At 39.2% G+C, this 20,920-nt stretch overlaps 1 protein-coding gene across 1 annotated transcript in view; it reads left to right on the top strand.

Annotated features, from left to right (window-relative positions):
- The window catches only part of DNAH14 (dynein axonemal heavy chain 14), a 746,387-nt gene that overhangs the window by 597,670 nt on the left and 127,797 nt on the right, over positions 1-20,920 (top strand). The window contains 4 exon segments of the mRNA XM_053712788.1: positions 4,477-4,675; positions 13,439-13,657; positions 18,550-18,626; positions 20,041-20,197. Of these exon segments, the coding sequence (XP_053568763.1) occupies positions 4,477-4,675; positions 13,439-13,657; positions 18,550-18,626; positions 20,041-20,197 (652 nt within the window).

Below are 20,920 nucleotides of genomic sequence, written 5' to 3' on the forward strand. Positions count from 1 at the left end.
GTTATGAATCACTGCACTAACCCTAGCTAAGTTTATAAGCTGTGTGAACAGCGATACTTTGGCGTAAAGGGAACCTGCTGAAAAGCAGACTGAAGTAAAAAGGTGTGTCATTGTGTACTTAATTTGCATATCTTACCCAGAATCCTTTGCTGCATTGGAAACAACGTAATTCAGAGGTTTTCTGTGGGAAAACAAGCTCTGGGCCTGTCTAGATTTGTTAATGAACTACACCAGTAATTTTTAACCTTTTTTTTTACATTAAAACATCCTGTTGCACACCACCATCCCAAAATTTTAAAAAAATCACAAATTGTAGCCTAATACAGCATATATATATATATATATATATATATATATATATATATATATATATATATATACACACACACATACACACACACACATACACATACTGTATTTATTGTGCTGTTATGCCATGCCTCCTACAAACTATACGTAGAATATTGACATTCATTAACAAACAATCATAATGATTGTCTGTGAATGAATGTCAATATGTCATGGTTGTAAATGATGTCTGCCTGATGAGCCTGTCACATACCTCCCAATATTTCAAAATTTGAAAGAGGGACACCCCTGCACTGGGAGTAAAAAACAAGCAAAGTTTAAAAAATGTCACACTGTTGTCAGTCTGCCGCGGCACACCTGAGGATCTCTCCCCGCACACTAGTGTGCCACGGCAAACTGGTTGAAAAACACTGAACTACACAATGAGTTCTTTTTTCTATATTTTGTGCGTAGTGGAGGATTTTATACTCGCCTTTTATCTCCCCCTAATTTAAAATGTTGTTGTATTCTGCCCGGAATCAACTTCACCCAGCAGTGATTCTAACCTTCTCCCAGCTGATGAGTGGCAAAAACCATGAAACAGTCTGCCCTGGGATGGTTATGAATCACTGCACTAACCCTAGCTAAGTTTATAAGCTGTGTGAACAGCGATACTTTGGCGTAAAGGGAACCTGCTGAAAAGCAGACTGAAGTAAAAAGGTGTGTCATTGTGTACTTAATTTGCATATCTTACCCAGAATCCTTTGCTGCATTGGAAACAATGTAATTCAGAGGTTTTCTGTGGGAAAACAAGCTCTGGGTCTGTCTAGATTTGTTAATGAACTACACAATGAGTTATTATATATATATATATATATATATATATATATATATATATATATATATATATATATATATATATATATATATATATTATTATTATTATTTTTGGTAAAATATTAATATATACAGATATATTGTGTATATACAGATATATATGAAAATATATATTTTAAAATAAACTCTTCTAAGTGAACAATGTACAAATTTCAAGTATTTATATCCAAAACACATTAAAACCTATTAAAATTGTTTAAAACTGATATTGCATGTTTCAAGGTATTGGACTGGGAAGGGCACAAAAGTGTGTGTGTGTGTATGTATGCACATATTTATACTTACAAACACATAGATACAAATGTATTCACATATATACAACACATATGTATACATACACACATAAACAGTAAGACAATAGCATAGAGAGAGACCAGAGAGAGAGAGAATGAGAGAGAGACGTGCATGCACTCTCACCTCTTACATCCCAACTTCCAGGGTACTATATACATTTCAAATAATCAATCCCATATTAAGCACTCACTGGTCTTTAATCAGCAATTTTCATCCAAATTATATTGTGTAATTTTCCCCCCCGTGAGATCTCATATCTAAATAACCCTTATAACTTTTTGGCGAAATGTTTGTTTAAAAATATTTTTTTATTAGATAGTGTTGTTATGAGCTTAACTGTACTTTTTAATGTATTTTTTATGTGTTTTGTCCAACTTTTTAGTTTCAGAAAATAGTTAACCAGAGCTCTGAGGATGTAGGGATCATTCTAGCGTAAATCATGATTGTGCTCTTACATTCGCGTTTAACTTGTAGTATGAGAGCTAAACCCAATGTGCGCAAACACCTGCTATAAACCCCTTTTCATTGCGTGTAACTTTTAGCGTGCCACTCGTATTCTGGCCTTTTATTGGTTGCTCGCCAGTGGCCCACTTATAATCAAGACCTTCAGAGGGAAATTTAATTTAATTTTGGTTCAGGTATAATATAACAGTTATTGGCAATAAATCAATATATATTTGTAAACATTAACACAAAAATATTAGTTCTAATGTGGGTTAACATCATCTTTTTGCTTTCTTATTTGCTTGACTGATATCCTTGGGGGCACTGACATCGGCATGTTAGATAACGCAGTGAGCTAATCCCTTACATACTAGACTTGGGGTGCGCTAAAAGTAGATTGTGCTCTAACCCATCATTTGTAGTACACTCTAATAGCGCTCCCTGTGCTATCTATAAAAGCTATAAGATGCGCTAAAAAGTTTTGGGTGCATGAAGATGCTTTGGTTAAAATATTCCCACTTCTGATACCGGATTATGCGTTATTATTTGCAAGAATAAACCCTGTTCTATTGATTGCGCTCCACTTGTAATATAGCCCTAAATGAATTACACTATGATTTATATTTATTCTCTATATTATGCAAACTGACGCCTAGATTTAGAGTTCTGCGTTAGCCGTCAAAACCAGCGTTAAGGGGTCCTAACGCTGGTTTTGGCCGCCCGCTGGTATTTAGAGTCAGTCAGGAAAGGGTCTAACGCTCACTTTCCAGCCGCAACTTTTCCATACCGCAGATCCCCTTACGTCAATTGTGTATCCTATCTTTTCAATGGGATCTGCCTAACGCTGGTATTTAGAGTCTTGGTTGAAGTCAGCGTTAGAACTCTAACGACATAACTCCAGCCGCAGAAAAAAGTCAGGAGTTAAGAGCTTTCTGGGCTAACGCCGGTTCATAAAGCTCTTAACTACTGTGCTCTAAAGTACACTAACACCCATAAACTACCTATGTACCCCTAAACCGAGGTCCCCCCACATTGCCGCCACTCTAATAAAAAAATTTAACCCCTAATCTGCCGACCGCACACCACCGCAACCTACATTATCCCTATGTACCCCTAATCTGCTGCCCCTAACATCGCCGACACCTACATAATATTTATTAACCCCTAATCTGCCCCCCCAATGTCGCCGCTACCTTACCTACACTTATTAACACCTAATCTGCCGACCGGACCTCGCCGCTACTCTAATAAATGTATTAACCCCTAAAGCTAAGTCTAACCCTAACACTAACCCCCCCGAAATAAAATAAATCTTATTAAATAAATTAATCATATTTAAAGATAAATACTTACCTGTAAAATAAACCCTAATATAGCTACAATATAACGAATAATTATATTGTAGCTGTTTTAGGATTTATTTTTATTTTACAGGCAACTTTGTATTTATTTTAACTCGGTACAATAGCTATTAAATAGTTAATAACTATTTAATAGCTACCTAGTTAAAATAAGTACAAAATTACCTGGAAAATAAATCCTAACCGAAGTTACAATTAAACCTAACACTACACTATCAATAAATAAATTAAATAAACTACCTACAATTACATACAATTAAATCAACTAAACTAAATTACAAAAAAAACAAAAGACTAAATTACAAAAAATAAAAAAAATTACAAGAATTTTAAACTAATTACACCTACTCTAAGCCCCCTAAAAAAATAACAAAGCCCCCAAAATAAAAAAATGCCCACCCTATTCTAAAATAAAAAGTTAACAGCTCTTTTACCTTACCAGCCCTTAAAAGGGCCTTTTGCGGGGTGTTAGGTGCAGACTTAGGAAGTGTTTCCCAATAGGAAACAATGGGGCTGCGTTAGGAGCTGAACACTGCTTTTTTGCAGGTGTTAGGTTTTTTTTTCAGCTCAAACTGCCTTATTGTTTCCTATGGGGATATCGTGCACGAGCACGTTTTTGAAGCTGGCCGCGTCCGTAAGCAACGCTGGTATTTAGAGTTGCAGTGCAGTAAATTATGCTCTACGCTCCCTACTTGGAGCCTAACGCAGCCCTTCAGAGAACTCTAAATACCAGCGTTGTTTAAAAGGTGCGGGGGGGAAAAACACGCATAGCTAACGCACCCCTTCTAACGCAAAACTCTAAATCTAGGTGTGAGTGTTTTGTTTAAAGGTACTGTATAATATGCTCATAAATTGATTAAAAAAAAGTTATATCTTGAGTCTTGCACCTTTAACATCATGTTGGTCCTTAGAGGTCACCTTAGTTTTAACCAACGTGGGATCAGCTATAGATTTAACATATTCAGACCTGGTGTTTGAGTATAGCCCAAGCCAAAACATGTTCGTCCTCAATAGTTTTTACCACTGTGGTTAATGTTCTTACACGTTCTTTTGTTTCTTTGCTGAGAAATATAGATTTTTTTATTGGTTTTTGTCCGTGTTCCCTTTCTTACCTGTTAACTGAATTAAAGGTAACGCCCCTTTAAACACATCCATGTGACATTTTACTTTTTTTCTTTTTGGTTTCACGTAGATTGTTTCCTCTGCTCTATTCATTGAACATCAGCTTTGTTTTTCCTTCATGCTGACTTCTAACATAATGAAATACAACAGCAGTGCAGATATATGTCTTAACAAAATGGGCTACCTCCCTAAAGCAGAGTGGAATTTCTTTCTGCATTCTATTTTACTTACAAATGTAATGAACAACGAAACAAATTCAGAAAACACAGGTAAGTGTTTCAGTGAATACTTCCTCTAACTGTTTAATAAAAAAAAAAATAACCCCTTTGTGCCCTCTACGGCAGCCAAGGTTAAAGGGACAGTCTAGTCAAAATTAAACTGTCATGATTTAGATAAAGCATGCAATTTTAAGCAACTTTCTAATTTACTCCTATTATCAATTTTTCTTCTTTCTCTTGGTATATTTATTTGAATGTGAGTTTAGAAGCCGGCCCATTTTTTGTTCAGCACCTGGTTAGTGCGTGCTGATTGGTGGCTACATTTAGACACTAATCAGAAAGCACTACCCAGGTGCTGAACCAAAAATGGTCTGGCTCCTTTGCTTACATTGCTTTTTCAAATAAAGATACCAAAAGGACGAAGAACAATTGATAATAGGACTAAAATAGAAAGTTGCTTAAAATTGCCTGCTCTATCTGAATCATGAAAGTTTAGTTTTGACTAGACTATCCCTTTAAAGTGATGGTAAATCCAAGTGTTTAATCCTTTGAGTGCTAAGCACTTTCTCACCTGGGTGCTAAGCTGAATTTTATTATTTTTTATGTTTTTACATAAAACATTTTCCATCTAAATGGGAGGAGAGTCCATGGCTTCATTCTTTACAAGTGGGAATTAAGAACCTGGCCACCAGGAGGAGGCAAAGACACCCCAGCCAAAGACTTAAATACCTCCCCCACTCCCCTCATCCCCCAGTCATTCTTTGCCTTTCGTCACAGGAGGTGGCAGAGAGGTGCCGCAATATCGGAGGTCTCTTATGAGGGGTTCTAACCTTCGCTATGGGACAGGAGTTTAAGTAGCCCTTTAAGCTTCTCAACTTGAGGGCCTGGGTGAACGTTAGAGTCCGGAGGTGCAGGGGGAGCTTCCCTTTGCGACACGATCCCGACTCATATTAACAGCTCCTTTAGCAATCGGCGTTGACGAGTTTCGCAGAATGCTTTCTTCTCTCAAGTCCATGTCAAAAGCTACTACTTGTCACACTTGAAGGGCAGTGTTCCTGTTACACGGCGTAGATTCTGGTAAGATTGTTTAATTTTTACATAATGATAACACAGAAGCAGGGCTACAGTGTGGCGCCTTTATCTTTATAGAATCAAGGGGTAATATTCCTATGAGGGGATTATTGAGCAGGGGTGTATGTACATAATAAGTTTATTATGTGATTGCTGCATTATGTGCAAGGACACGCTCTGGCATTTTTGTGGAACGGACAGGTTCTCTTCCAGGAGTTTTGCACGTTTTTTTTTTGTTGCGTTTTCTCATTGGCAGGGGCAGTCCTGCGTAGTCATCCTTGTGACCGGGTGGGGCTTCTTCACTTCCAGTCTGCAAAGCAGTTTCTGAGTCCGGTTCATAGGAGGTGGTGAGTGCCCCGGCCATTGGTGTTATAAAGGTGCCTGTTCTAGTCTTTTTTTCCCTCTTTATCTAAGTCTTATACCTGTGTTTATTGTGAGGTTTTGGTAGACCAGCCTACCCAACTGTGTTCCACATGCCTTGAGAAGGCTATGACTTCCAAACATAAGAGAATGTCTAGCACTACTGAGCCGTCCACCTCTAAGGGGTCTCCGTCCAGTGAGGTGTGTTCCCCATTGGCGTCCCCTATACCACATGCAGCGCCCCAGGGAAAATTGCTTGGCCGCCGGACTTTGCGGACCAGCTTGAAACGGCAGTTGCTAAGGTGATCCATGCTTTGCCGCGTTCTGCTAAGCGCAAGCGTCGAGCTTTTCATAGCAGCCCAACCCAGGAGTTGTGTCTGTTGGATGCACCAGAGGGGTGGTACGATGACGAGGCCCAATCCGACGCATCTGAAGAGGCTCTTTTGGGGTCGAAGTCCACGTCATCTAATCCTCCGGCAGCGGAAAAACACGGTTTTCGTTTTAAAATTGAGAACTTGCGTTTTTTGTTAAAGCAAGTGGTGGCTACTTTAGAGGTTCCGGAACCCAAACTACGAGAGGAGCCCTCCATTCCTAAGTTGGATAAGGTTTACGAGGACAGGGTGGTTCCCCAGACCTTCCCGGTTCCTGTCAAGATGGCGAACATTATTAAGAATGATTGGGAGCAATTAGGTTCTTCCTTTTCCCCTTCTTCTCAATTTAAAAAGCTTTTCACCATCCCGGAGGCCAAGCTAGAGTTGTGGGGGACCATTCCCAAGGTGGATGGGGCCATTTCCATGCTCGCTAAGCGCACAACGATTCCTTTAGAGGATAGTTCTTCGTTCAAGGAGCCTTTGGATAAGAAGTTGGAAAACATGTTGTGAAAGATGTTTCAACACACAGGGTTTGTTTTCAACCGGCAGCGGCGGTAGCCACGATTGCTGGAGCTGCGTCATATTGGTGCGATGCATTATTTGATATGATTGAGGGTGAACCCTCTTTCAAAGAGGTGCAGGAAAAGATTAAGGCCCTAAAGGTGGCTAATTCTTTAATTCGTGACGCTAATATTCAGATTATCCACCTGAATGCCAAGGTGTCAGGTTTTTCAGTTCTAGCATGCACAGCTCTTTGGCTAAAATCTTGGTTGGCGGACATGACCTCTAAGATGAGGCTGTTGTCTTTGCCTTTCAAGGGCAAGATCCTGTTTGGTCCAGGTCTGGACTCTATCATATCCACGGTTACAGGAGGCAAGGGTGCCTTCCTTCCCCAGGATAAGAAGGCGAAGCCTAAGAGTGCTAATTTTTGTCCCTTTCGCGGGGATAAGGCACATCGCGCTCAACCTATGCGAAAGCGGACCAATCCAAGGGTTCCTGGAAGCCTGCACAAGCTTGGAACAAGTCTAAGCAGTACAAGAAGCCCGCCGAGACGAAGTCTGCATGAAGGGGCGACCCCCAACTGGTCTGCGAACCGAGTGGGGGGCAGATTGTCTCTGTTCTTAGACGCCTCTCTCTCTCTCTGCTCTAAGGGTTATCATACCAGTACCCCAGGCAGAGCGGGGTCTAGGTTATTACTCCAATTTGTTCGTGGTCCCAAAGAAGGAGGGCACGTTCCGCCGAATTCTGGACCTCAAATGTTTAAACAAGTTTCTGTCAGTTCCATCATTCAAAATGGAAACGATCAGATCCATTCTTCCCCTAGTACTAAAGGGGCAGCTAATGACCTCTATAGATTTGAAGGATGCCTACCTTCATGTTCCGATTCACAGGGACCATTTCCGGTTCCTCAGATTTGCCTTTCTGGATCAGCATTTCCAGTTCGTGGCTCTTCCCTTTGGTCTGGCAACAGCCCCGAGTGTCTTTACCAAGGTCCTGGGGGCCCTTCTAGCAGTGGCCAGATCCCAGGGCATCACAGTGGCTCCCTATCTGGACGATATTCTGGTTCAGTCGCTGTCATACCATCTGGCAGAGGTCCACACCAGGGTCCTGCTGCAGTTACTTCAATCTCACAGTTGGAGGATCAATTTCGAGAAGAGTTCTCTGGTTCCCAGTACCAGAGTGGAGTTCTTGGGCACGATCATAGACTTGGTGTCTATGAAGATCTTTCTCATGGACAAACGACGTGCGAAGATGCGTCCACCTGTCTTGCCCTTCAGTCTACAGCGAGACCGTCCGTAAGCTCAGTGCATGGAAATGGTTGGGCTCACGGTTTCCAGCATGGACATCATTCCATTCGCCAGGTTTCATCCAAGACCTCATCAATGGTGCATGTTGAGACAGTGGAACGCGATCATTCCGATCTGTCGCAGTCAATACACATGGATGCGCGGACTTGGAATTCCCTCTCCTGGTGCATCCGCCCGGATCATCTGTCCATGGGGACATCCTTCCTGAGACCATCCTGGGAGATTGTTACCATGGACGCGAGTCTGGTGGGATGGGGAGCTGTTTGGGGTGCCAGGATGGCACAAGGGAAGTGGTCTTGCTTAGAGTCCCTTCTTCCAATAAATATTCTGGAGCTTCGAGCAATCTACAACGCTCTGCAGGCATGGCCTCATCTGAGAGACTTCAGCTTTGTCAGGTTCCAGATGGGCAATATCACCTCGGTGGCTTACATCAACCACCAGGGAGGCACGAGGAGCTCCCTGGTAATGAGGGAGGTGTCTCAGATACTGGAGTGGGCGGAGACCCACAACTGTTCGCTCTCTGCGATCCACATCCCGGGTGTGGACAACTGGGAGGCGGATTTTCTCAGCAGGCAGACTTTTCACCCGGGGGAATGGTCTCTTCACCCCGAGGTGTTTGCGGACATCTGTCTCAGATGGGGGACACTGGAGATCGATCTCATGGCGTCCAGATACGGATCGAGGTCGAGGGACCCCCAGGCGGAGCTAATAGACCCATTGGCGATGCCTTGGGGGTTGGGTCTAGTATACATATTCCCTCCGTTACCGCTTCTTCCTCGTGTCATGGCGTGTATAAAGCAGGAGAGAGCGTCCTCCATTCTGATTGCTCCTTTGTGGCCAAGGAGGACGTGGTTCGTGGATCTGGTGGGGATGTCATCCTCTCCGCCGTGGAGGTTACCCTGTCGCAGGGATCTGCTGGAACAGGGTCCTTTTCAACATCAAAATCTCGATTCTCTGCATGGAGATTGAACGCTTAGTCTTGGCAAAAAGGGGTTTTGCGGAAAATGTGATTGACACTCTGGTTCAGGCAAGAAAGCCGGTCACTCGTCGCATCTATCATAAGGTGTGGAGGACTTACTTGTCAGGTGTGAGACTCAAGGGTACCCTTGGCACAGGGTGAGGGTATCCAGGATTTTGTCCTTTCTTCAAGAAGGATTGGAGAAGGGTCTCGCCGCTAGTTCCCTTAAGGGGCAAATTTCGGCTTTATCTGTTCTGTTACACAGGAGACTCGCTGATCTCCCTGACATACAATCCTTTGTTCAGACTCTATCTCGAATCAGGCCTGTCTTTAAGCAGTCTGCTCCCCCTTGGAGCTTAAACTTGGCACTTAAGGTCTTGCAGAGGGTTCCGTTTGAACTTATGCATTCTCTTGACATAAAAATTCTATCATGGAAGGTTTCTTTCTGTTGGCCATTGCATCGGCACGCAGAGTTTCTGAGCTGGCGGCCTTGCAATACGAGCCCCCTTATCTGGTGTTTCATGTAGATAAGGCTGTTCTTCGCACTGGTGTGGGGTTTCTTCCCAAGGTTGTGTCTAACCGCAACATCAATCAGGAGATAGTCATGCCTTCCTCATGTCCTAATCCTTCTTCTCCTAAGGAGAAGTTACTTCATAATCTGGACGTGGTTCGTGCCTTAAAATGTTATCTTCAGGCCACAAAGGATTTCAGACAATATAACTCTCTTTTTATCGTGTATTCAGGGAAGCGCTGGGGTCAGAGGGCTTCTGCTACTTATTTGTCTTTTTGGCTGACGAGCCTGATCTGCTTGGCCTATGAGACAGCAGGTCATAAGCCTCCTCAGGATTACGGCTCATTGCACTAGAGCGGTAGCTTCATCTTGGGCCTTCAAGAATGAGGCTTCTATGGAGCAGATTTGCAAGGCAGCTACCTGGTCCTCCTTGCATACCTTCACTAAGTTTTACAAATTTTACGTTTTTGCTTCTGCGGTAGCGATTTTTGGGAGACAGGTTCTATAGGCTGTGGTGCCCTCAGATTAAGGGTCCGCCTTTTACCCTCCCGGTTTCATTCAGTGTCCTCTAGAGCTTGGGTATATGTTCCCACTAGTAATGAATGAAGCCGTGGACTCTCCTCCCCTTTAGATGGAAAACATAAATTATGCTTACCTGATAATTTTATTTTATTTCCATCGAGGGGAGAAGAGTCTGCGGCCCCCGCCCATAGCTCCGATGGGCGGACCTAAATTTTATATTCTCTTCTGGCACCATTTATACCCTAATATTTCTCCTACTGTTCCTTGTTCCATCGGCAGAATGACTAGGGGATGAGGGGAGTGGGGGAGGTATTTAAGCCTTTGGCTGGGGTGTCTTTGCCTCCTCCTGGTGGCCAGGTTCTTAATTCCCACTAGTAATGAATGAGGCCGTGCACTCTCCTCCCCTCGATGGAAATAAAATTATCAGGTAAGCATAATTTATGTTTTTTAACTTTTTTTTTACAGATCCCCAAGACTTATAATTTTAGGTTAGGCGATTACTTTTTCAACGGTGGCTCTTGGGGGTCCGTAGCTGCTTAGATGCCTGAGATACAGGCTTCTAAGCAGCATGCTCCCTTTCCCCATACTTTGCAATGTCCATTTTAAATAAAGTTGCACAGTGACATCACGTCATTGCGCGTGACGTCACTGCACAAAATGTGAAGCCCCGGCGATGCCTGTCACTAAACAGGCCTGATCGCTGGGGTAGGAGCGGGTGGAAGCCTCCAGATCTCCCTCAAGGTGGGAGAGCCATCTTTAGAACTCAAGAGGTTAACAAACGCTAGGATTTACCATCACTTTCTTTGATCAAACCTTTACAAAAGGGTGCTAAACTCACCCTTTCTGTGCCATTGTACAGGATTGATCAATGAAACTCCCCTTGATTTTTAGTGATGGTAAATCCTAGCGTTTGTTAAAGCATTGAATACTAGACGATATGTTATATGCTACAATAGTGCCTTTCACAGTATTTTTTGACAAGAGTTACATAATTATTTACAGATATTTTACTTTTATTGTCAGCTTTACATTTTTAAAATAATAACGCCTAGATTTAGAGTTCTGCGTTAGCCGTCCAAACCAGCGTTAGGGGGTCCTAACGCTGGTTTTGACTGCCCGCTGGTATTTAGAGTCAGTCAGGAAAGGGTCTAACGCTCACTTTCCCGCCGCGACTTTTCCATACCGCAGATCCCCTTACGTCAATTGCGTATCCTATCTTTTCAATGGGATCTTCCTAACGCCGGTATTTAGAGTCTTGGCTGAAGTGAGCATTAGAACTCTAACGACAAGACTCCAGCCGCAGAAAAAAGTCAGGAGTTAAGAGCTTTATGGGCTAACGCCGGTTTATAAAGCTCATAACTACTGTGCTCTAAAGTACACTAACACCCATAAACTACCTATGTACCCCTAAACCGAGGTCCCCCCACATCGCGCCACCACTATAATAAAAAAATTTAACCCCTAATCTGCCGACTGCACACCGCTGCAACCTACATTTTCCCTATGTACCCCTAATCTGCTGCCCCTAACATCGCCGACCCCTATATTTTATTTATTACCCCCTAATCTGCCCCCCCCCCAACGTCGCCGCTACCTACCTACACTTATTAACCCCTAATCTGCCGACCGGACCTCGCCGCCACTCTAATAAATGTATTAACCCCTAAACCGCCTCACTCCCGACTCAAAAACCCTATAATAAATAGTATTAACCCCTAATCTGCCCTCCCTAACATCGCCGACACCTAACTTCAAGTATTAACCCCTAATCTGCCGACCAGACCTCACCGCTACTATAATAAATGTATTAACCCCTAAAGCTAAGTCTAACCCTAACACTAACACCCCCCTAAGTTAAATATAATTTAAATCTAGCGAAATAAAATAAATCTTATTAAATAAATTAATCCTATTTAAAGCTAAATACTTACCTGTAAAATAAACCCTAATATAGCTACAATATAACGAATAATTTTATAATAATAATTTATTTAATAAGAGTTAATTTATTTCGTAAGATAAAAATTATATTTAACTTAGGGGGGTGTTAGTGTTAGGGTTAGACTTAGCTTTAGGGGTTAATACATTTATTAGAGTAGCGGCGAGGTCCGGTCAGCAGATTAGGGGTTAATACTTGAAGTTAGGTGTCAGCGATGTTAGGGAGGGCAGATTAGGGGTTAATAAAATTTATTATAGGGTTTTTGAGTCGGGAGTGAGGCGGTTTAGGGGTTAATACATTTATTATAGTGGCGGCGAGTTCCGGTCGGCAGATTAGGGGTTAAGAAGTGTAGGTAGGTAGCGGCGACATTGGGGGGGGCAGATTAGGGGTTAATAAATATAATATAGGGGTCGGCGATGTTATGGGCAGCAGATTAAGGGTACATAGGGATAATGTAGGTTGCGGCGGTGTACAGAGCGGCAGATTAGGGGTTACTAATAAAATGCAGGGGTCAGCAATAGCGGGGGTGGCAGATTAGGGGTTAATAAGTGTAAGGTTAGGGGTGTTTAGACTCGGGGTTCATGTTAGGGTGTTAGGTGCAGACTTAGGAAGTGTTTCCCCATAGGAAACAATGGGGCTGCGTTAGGAGCTGAACGCTGCTTTTTTGCAGGTGTTAGGTTTTTTTTCAGCTCAAACTGCCCCATTGTTTCCTATAAGGATATCGTGCACGAGCACGTTTTTGAAGCTGGCCGCGTCCGTAAGCAACGTTGGTATTGAGAGTTGCAGTGGCGGTAAATATGCCTGTACGCTCCCTTTTTGGAGGCTAACGCAGCCCTTCAGAGAACTCTAAATGCCAGCGTTGTTTAAAAGGTGCGGGGGGAAAAACACGCGTAGCTAACGCACCCCTTCTAGCACAAAACTCTAAATCTAGGTGTAAGAGAATGAATTTGAACAAAATTGTAATATAATTGTTTATTCATTTTACCTCTCTTTTACTTGATATGTATATTTAATTGCTCTCACTGTTATGAGCACCTGACTGGTACTTCCTTTATCATTTTCAAATCTCCAAAACTACTTGCATGTTGGAGTAAAATATAAGGGTTGATGTCACCCGTCTATAATTTAACCTTGTGCTGCCAATTGGCCCTAAGGAATATTATACAGAGGATCAGTGCTTCTTCCATACTAGTGTAGTAAGATTTGTAAAGTGCCACGGACTACCACTTGAATCTTTTATTGTACAATTTGCATTAACGCTTGTCTTTTTGCAGATGTTAGTAAAGAGGCTCAGAGATGTGTTACACCCGACTGGCTTACAGAATCCATGTGGAAGCAGTGCCAGTATATGAGCAGACACTTAGAACCATTTGCATTAATCTGTGAGTCTTTGTTATCCAATGCACCCCAATGGGAAGATTTTCAGAAGAGCACAGATCTGTACTACTTATTGGGGGAACCATATAAGTCTGTATTGTTTCCATCAAAGAGAGGTAAGGCACAAAGAGGTCCTCAGTAGTGGCGGGTCTAGGGATAGTTGGGCTGGCTAGGCCCCCAATGAACGATGTAGCACCCCCTAATCAACAGTCATAAATTTGCAAAGCAGAACCTTTTTACATGTCCTTGCAATAGCAAAGTAAGGAGAGAGGTAAATAGGGGGCAAATTTGAGATTTAAATAAGAAAATCAGAAAAACTGGTAGAAAACTATGTCCCCAGTCACTACCAACCTCTAACCTTGATATACTGTATATAGCATTGTGGCAATTTTTATTATCATCCCCAAATATTAAAGTTTAGAACAACCCCTGATGCCCAAACTCCTTTCATGAAACTGTCAGTAATGCCTAAATAATTTCATGTCCTAGAAGCCAAATGGTGTGTGTTATAAATAATACACAGAATGATTAATCGTTTGACCACATTTTTGAATCTATAGCAATATCTTTATTGAATTGTATTTTTTTAATTAATCATTTCTATTAATTCTGATCATTGATAAAAAGTCAATAAAACAGCAAATAATAAATGCTAGCTCTATTGGACTGTGTGCTTGCAATTCAATGTTTGATTGTATACTGGAGTGAACACTACATTTCAAGTTTATGAGCAGGCAGCACAGCATTTGATAGAGTAGTAGTGGAAGTTAGATGGTACCTAACCAAGTGCTAACATGTATTTTTTTTATAGAAGCTGGGAACCTTTTGCATCAACATGCTGTAATTCATTATATGCATTGCAGCATATTGATGCAAAATGGTTCACAGTTTCCTATAAAATTTATCTTTACTGTTCTTTTAAGACTGGTTGAAATAATATGCATTGATTCTATACCCATCAATAAAATCAATAAATGATATTAGTTGGGACAAGCTGCCTATGGTGAACACAACAGCCTTTGGCCTTAATAATAATATTTCTCTGGATGACTTAAGAGCATTCAAGGATCCTTTGGACAGGTGGGTTGACAACATGTTAAGAAATCATATTCTGTTTCAGGTGCCATTTTCATTATTCTCACTTCTGTACTTAAAGTCATTAAGGTTACTTTCTTTAATATTGAGCAAGATTTAAAATTCATAAGTATTTTATTTGTGACAGCAAGATGAGCATTATGGACCTAGCCATGGAAAGTTGATATCGTTGTTTAAAGTTTACACTCTTCCATTTATTGATACAAAATAGAGGGTCTAATAATTTGGAGATCTGGAAGAAGTAAGTAGTGATTTTCTCCTTCAATAGAGTAGAAATTCTTAGTGCCTTGCTCTCTAAAGGTTGCTGGGCTGGTTGAGATTCTTTAAGAATGTTTGCTAGTTCTTCTATTTACCTGGTGGAATTCTATAAAGCCACTTTGTACCCTGAATACACTAAGGGGCGTATACTGCATTTTTGTATGGGAAGGAGATGCATACACTGCAAAAATTCACAATAAAAATCGTATTTTAAAAATCATACAAAATGAATAATTGAACCATTCACTAAAAAATACTTAGCAAAAACATTATATTGTTAAGATGCATTAAAAATTGTAACAAAATTGTTCACCAAAAATTGTATTTTATAAAAAAATAAAAATTTGTATGTAAATTACACAGAAATAAATTGTGTTAACTATGCACAGCATAAATTGTAATTTAAGTACATTGGATGTGCAAAAAACGCCAAGAACTTTGTACTTATAAGTGCAAAATACAAAGAGGTCTATTTATCAAGCTCCGAACGGAGCTTGATGCCCTTTGTTTAAAGACCGCTGCTCAGGTCTTTTATGTCCGTTTTCTACTCCTGGGTCATGAAAACAGCCTCTGTTAGGGTAAATAGTGTAAACTATTGTAGAGATAATCCTACGGTAAAGTATTAGTAGAAAGCTGTGGTTTATAAGCAAAAAATCAGCGGATTCTATGCAACTCTCCCAGAGCTTGAAAAAGTGCGACTGCACTGAGCCGCTGCTTGGACACGCCCCCCATACCTGTATATCTTTAAACCGCAACCACTATCCTTACAAAAAAAACTGTGAAGGTCCCTAGTTAGATAGATTAAGGTATATAGGCTATGTGCCACTTAAGGCCAACAGAATTAAAATAAGTATGCTGTAGTTCAAGCAATTATGTACAGGAGAAGCTACCGGTTACTCTCTTTCTACCGTTTTTATTGAGATCAAGTGACTCTTTGTCTCTATAAATCACATAGAGATAATTCAAGTAATTAGCCCTGATAGATACATTCAATCTGTGGGAATCTAGCTATATACATTTACATCTCAGATTGTACTTATTGTCTATTCACATTCTTAACATTTTGGCTTATATATATATATGTAATGTTTGTCTTGTGTTTTCACGATTTTATATAATATATTAATAAAAGTTATATTTTATGTTCAATCAGTCCTTCAAACCCATTTAAAATTACTAATACAGTACCCTAGGCTCTTATTCTAAGTGTGCCACATTATACCTCTGCCTCTCTCCCTATTTTTTTGGAAACATTACGTGTTGTCTAGACTTGAAGGATGCTAATTTATATTTTTCTGTGGAAGAAACTTATTCCAGTTTCTGAAATTGCCCTAAAAAGCCAGCTTTTCAGATTCATGAAGGTATTGGTTCCTCGTATACTGATGCTACCTAGGGAGGATAGTTATGCAGATCTTTCACTATTTGAATGATGTCCTTATCTTAGCTGAGTCATGGTTTTTAGCCTGCAAGGACTGAAATTTATTGTTGCCTGATTATCATTAGTCCCCAAATAAAATGTTTGTTGGGGGGGGGGGGGGGTTTGAGAGCATAATTTCAGATAGCCCAATCTTTTGTCTGTTTTTCATTAAAAAAATTATTATTATTTTTTCCCCACTAAAATACTTCTGGAGGTAACTATAAAGAAGTCAGCCAGGCAATAGCTGAATCTGAATACTATATTATTGCTTTGGTAAGATGGTTCTGTTGGTACATGGTGCCATTCCAGTCGGAATTCCTGTTGAAGTACAAGGGCAGCCTTTTGTCCAAAATTCAAATTCCTGATCACAAAAAGGTGCATATGTATTGGTAGATGGAAACCTCAAAACTAATAGAGGGATTATCTGGATGAACCATAGTGGCAAATAGTGATTATAGAATATTTTAGTGTTGGTGTAATGTCAAGAGAAGGCTCCATGTAAAGTTATTATAACCGCAAGGATCTACTTCTACCAGCATATGTTCTAAAACTGAGAGCTTTTGGCCAAGCATTGAAAAGGTTTCAGAAGACTCTGGAAGACAATTACAGTGTGCCAAGTTGATACTGTACAATGACAAAAAAGAAAGAGAATATTTATTGAGAAAGATAAAACAGGACACAAAAGAAAATATGGTAGTCCTGAATTGACCAAAGTCATATTGTTTTTAATTTCTGAATAGTTTTCAGAGGAGATCCTTGGAGAAGATCCTGATAAAGGATCTTCTACATCACATCAAGGGCCAGTTCTACATGATTACACAGCGGAATTTGCTTGCAATGCCTGGAGATCTGTACATAAGATTAGTTAGGTCTTACATAATGCAGTATATTGTATATCTTTGGAAATATTTTACTTTGTACTTTCACCAGTCCAGCTGTTTCCAGATTTAAAGGGACACTGAACCCCAAAAAAATTTCTTTCGTTATTCAGATAGAGCATGCAATTTTAAGCAACTTTCTAATTTACTCCTATTAATTTTTCTTCGTTCACTTGCTATCTTTATTTGAAAAAGAATGCATCTAAGCTTCTTTTTTTGTTCAGAACTCTGAACAGCACTTTTTTATTAATGGATTAATTTATCCACCAATCAGCAAGAATAACCCAGTTTATTCACCAAAAATGGGCCGGCATCTAAACTTACATTCTTGCATTTCAAATAAAGATACCAAGAGAATGAAGAAAATTTGATAATAGGAGTAAATTAGAAAGTTGCTTAAAACTGCATGCTCTATCCTAATCACAAAAGGAAAAAAAATGGGTTTAGTGTCCCTTTAAATGGGTGAAGACTATAATGATTACACAATGCGTCCTGGTTTCGATAAAAATTAAATGTCCATAAAGATTTTTGGACACCACCATGGGATTTACTAGAAATGTCTTGGAGCTACAGACTCTCATCAGAGGAAAACTATTTGATTTTCATCAGGGTATTATAAAGCCTACCGTTTTGAGGCCTGTTAAAATGAATGTAAAGCCTGCCAGAATACAACCAATAAGTGGAATCTTTTAAATGTACTGGTTATACTGATCATCACCCCTTGTCTGTATAAGGAGTATATTTGTAAGAAGGCAACTTCTTTCTCAGTTCTTTAAGAAAACAAATTATTATGGAGTATTGTGGCCTTGATCTGGCAATGGATTACTCTTTGTTTTGTCTTGTGTAACATCTTTATAAATGTTATATGTTCCAGATTAATTCTTGTGTTAAACATTTGTTCTTCATATGATTATTCATGTTAAGTTTTTGCACACTACACAGCAAATACATCAGTACATCAATATATAAGTCCACTAAGACAACTGAAAAGGAATGAAATAATAAATAATATATATACTGGATCTCTTATTATCATTTTTTTACCATTGACGGTGGGAAATCCAGATGATGTTTATGAAAGGCTGTAACAGTAATAATGATTTTTGTCTAGTAAAGGGATTGGAATAATGATTTAAATTAGCATTGGATTGCACCAAGTAGGAAATGCAATTCATGTTTAACAGTAACATTAGGATTTATACAATTTTCTGATCAGAATCAAAGAAATCTAAATTCTTCATCTTCTGTGCTTATCTGCAAGCCATATAAATTGTGTCATTATTTTAGCACTAACTAGATTTAAATTGTCAAGATGTGACCTATTTGAATTGCATTTCCACATATTTATTACAATTTTCAGATACAGAGACATCTCCTTCAAGAGAAAAAATAGAATTTAAATGGCATGAACTGTCTTCTTTCCAGAAGCTTATTTTGGTAAGCCCAATATGTTTATTATATTATCTTTTTTTCCTATAGTTATGGTTAGCAATATGTGTTATTCTTACTGCAATCATAGTCTGGAAGTTGTTCCCATAGGACTGATATTGGAAAGCAGGGAATATTCCAAGTATGTAAGAGGAAATAGAAATAGTGCCTTAGAAGTGGTAGCTGAGATCTCATAGACAGGGAGCAGATCAGGAAAAACCACACATGTAGTATAAGGTCCAAAATGTAACTTATTGTATTGGGTAGAAGTTGTCCAGAAGTTTGCCCAGTAACAATCCAGGTCATATTCTAGAGGGTTAGGAATTAAGCAGAATAGTCAGAATTAGTCAGAATTCATCAGAGGATCCAACACGATCCAGTTAATTCACTTGAAATCAAAAACAAAGGCAGACTCAGAATCCAATAACACAATCTGGATAATACACATAGGCATCTCTAGGGGACCTCTCATATGCCCACCAAACTGCAATCCTCCACGATATTGATGTTTTCTCACTACTGTGTATGGGTTAGATTGCAAGTGGAGTGCTATTTAACGCTTTTCATCTGCGCAAACACAGCTGGAAGTAAACTTTTAACGGGGGCGGGTTAGCAGGCGTATTACAAGTTTAAATTAAACTGTTTGCGCGTGAGTAAAACCTGACGCATGCTAACTTCAGGATTTAGCGCACGTAGGTGATGGGGCAAACATGATTCCAGAATAAATAAACTAAATCTCACTAAACTGTAGTGTCAAATATTACAAAAGCAAAACTTGTCTAAAAAAATACTTTATCTCATAATTGATGCAACAGCAAAAGATAAACAAAAATGCAGACATAATATGACAATATTGATTAATCATGTAGCCTCTGACAGGCTAATTCACCTGCATTATACAGGGAAAGGTAGATATGTCAAAAATACTATATCCCTTTAATCTTTATACACTTTAGAATATATCATTATATTCATATGTACTTTATATTTACAATTATATGTGTATTCTTGTTAACAAATTTGCTTTGTTCTTTTGATACCCTTTGTGAAAAAGTATATATAGGCAGGCTTAGGAGCAGCACTGGGAGTTTGATAAAATAAGTAAATTGGAAAGTTTAAAATTAAATGTTCTATCTGAATCATGAAAGTCTCATTTTGACTTTACTGTCCTTTGAATATATAATATTTGTATTCATGCAAAGTAAATATCGAATGGAACATAAAAAGAAATGTATACATAAAGAGTTCTGATGTATTAAAAAAAATGTAGATTTTTATTAAAAAAGATAATAAATTACCATTTTTATGCTATGAGCAACATAATCTTGATAAATTTAATTCTGCAAAATATATTTTATGCAAAGTACCTAATTAATTCACATTTTATATACTGTAAATAAATACAAGCTATTTTTTATATTAGATTAAGGTCCTTCGGCCTGAATGTTTAACAAGTGCCATACAGGAATTTGTGGTTGAGAAAATGGGTCCAGTATACCTTCAGAATGGAGGACTTAATCTAAAGCAGGCATTGGAAGAGTCAAACGCCAACACGCCATTGATATTTATTCTTTCTTCTGGTAAGTTATGACCATGGACACTGAATTCCGCCAATCTGTAGGTTTAATTGCTTCATATATTTATGTATAAAATTATTTTTAAACTATAATTTATTTTATTCACAATCTTTATAAAATGTTTACCTATGTGTAAGAGTGTTTTTTACTGATATCCATGAGGTGAGTCACATACAGTGCTTTGCGTGGGTTTTCAAATTCAAAGCCATTACAATCAATAAGAAAATTCCACCAATTTGTTGCATTGAGAGACCCCGGCAACTGTATTAAGATCCATCAGAAAATATTTTTCATGCAAGTTTTGAAATTATTTTTGCTCTTATGTAATTCAGCCCTGAGCACTTGAAAACCCATTTAGCCTGGTTCAAATGGATATGCTTGGTTGTTCACACATTTCTTTTTTTTATTTTGTAGGCCAATACGTATGATCATATTCTGGCTTATTCAAATGTTTCAAAAATGATAGAAATAAAATTTTTAAACTATTAAACTTGTATGCAACTAAAATATTATCGCCAAAATATTTACTATTTCAATTACCCGGAATATTATATATAAATGTGAAAGATGACATGATACTGTTGCAGGTATTCACTGTCTTCCAGGCTTCAACACCCGGCAGACCAATATGTAGACTACAGTTCCCACAATCCTCATCTACCAAATAGCGTAACTGAACATGTCTTAAAGGGACATTAAACACTAAATAAATGCTAGATAGAATGA

The sequence above is a fragment of the Bombina bombina genome, chromosome 4 (assembly GCF_027579735.1).
Source record: "Bombina bombina isolate aBomBom1 chromosome 4, aBomBom1.pri, whole genome shotgun sequence".
Classification (NCBI taxonomy): domain Eukaryota; kingdom Metazoa; phylum Chordata; class Amphibia; order Anura; family Bombinatoridae; genus Bombina; species Bombina bombina.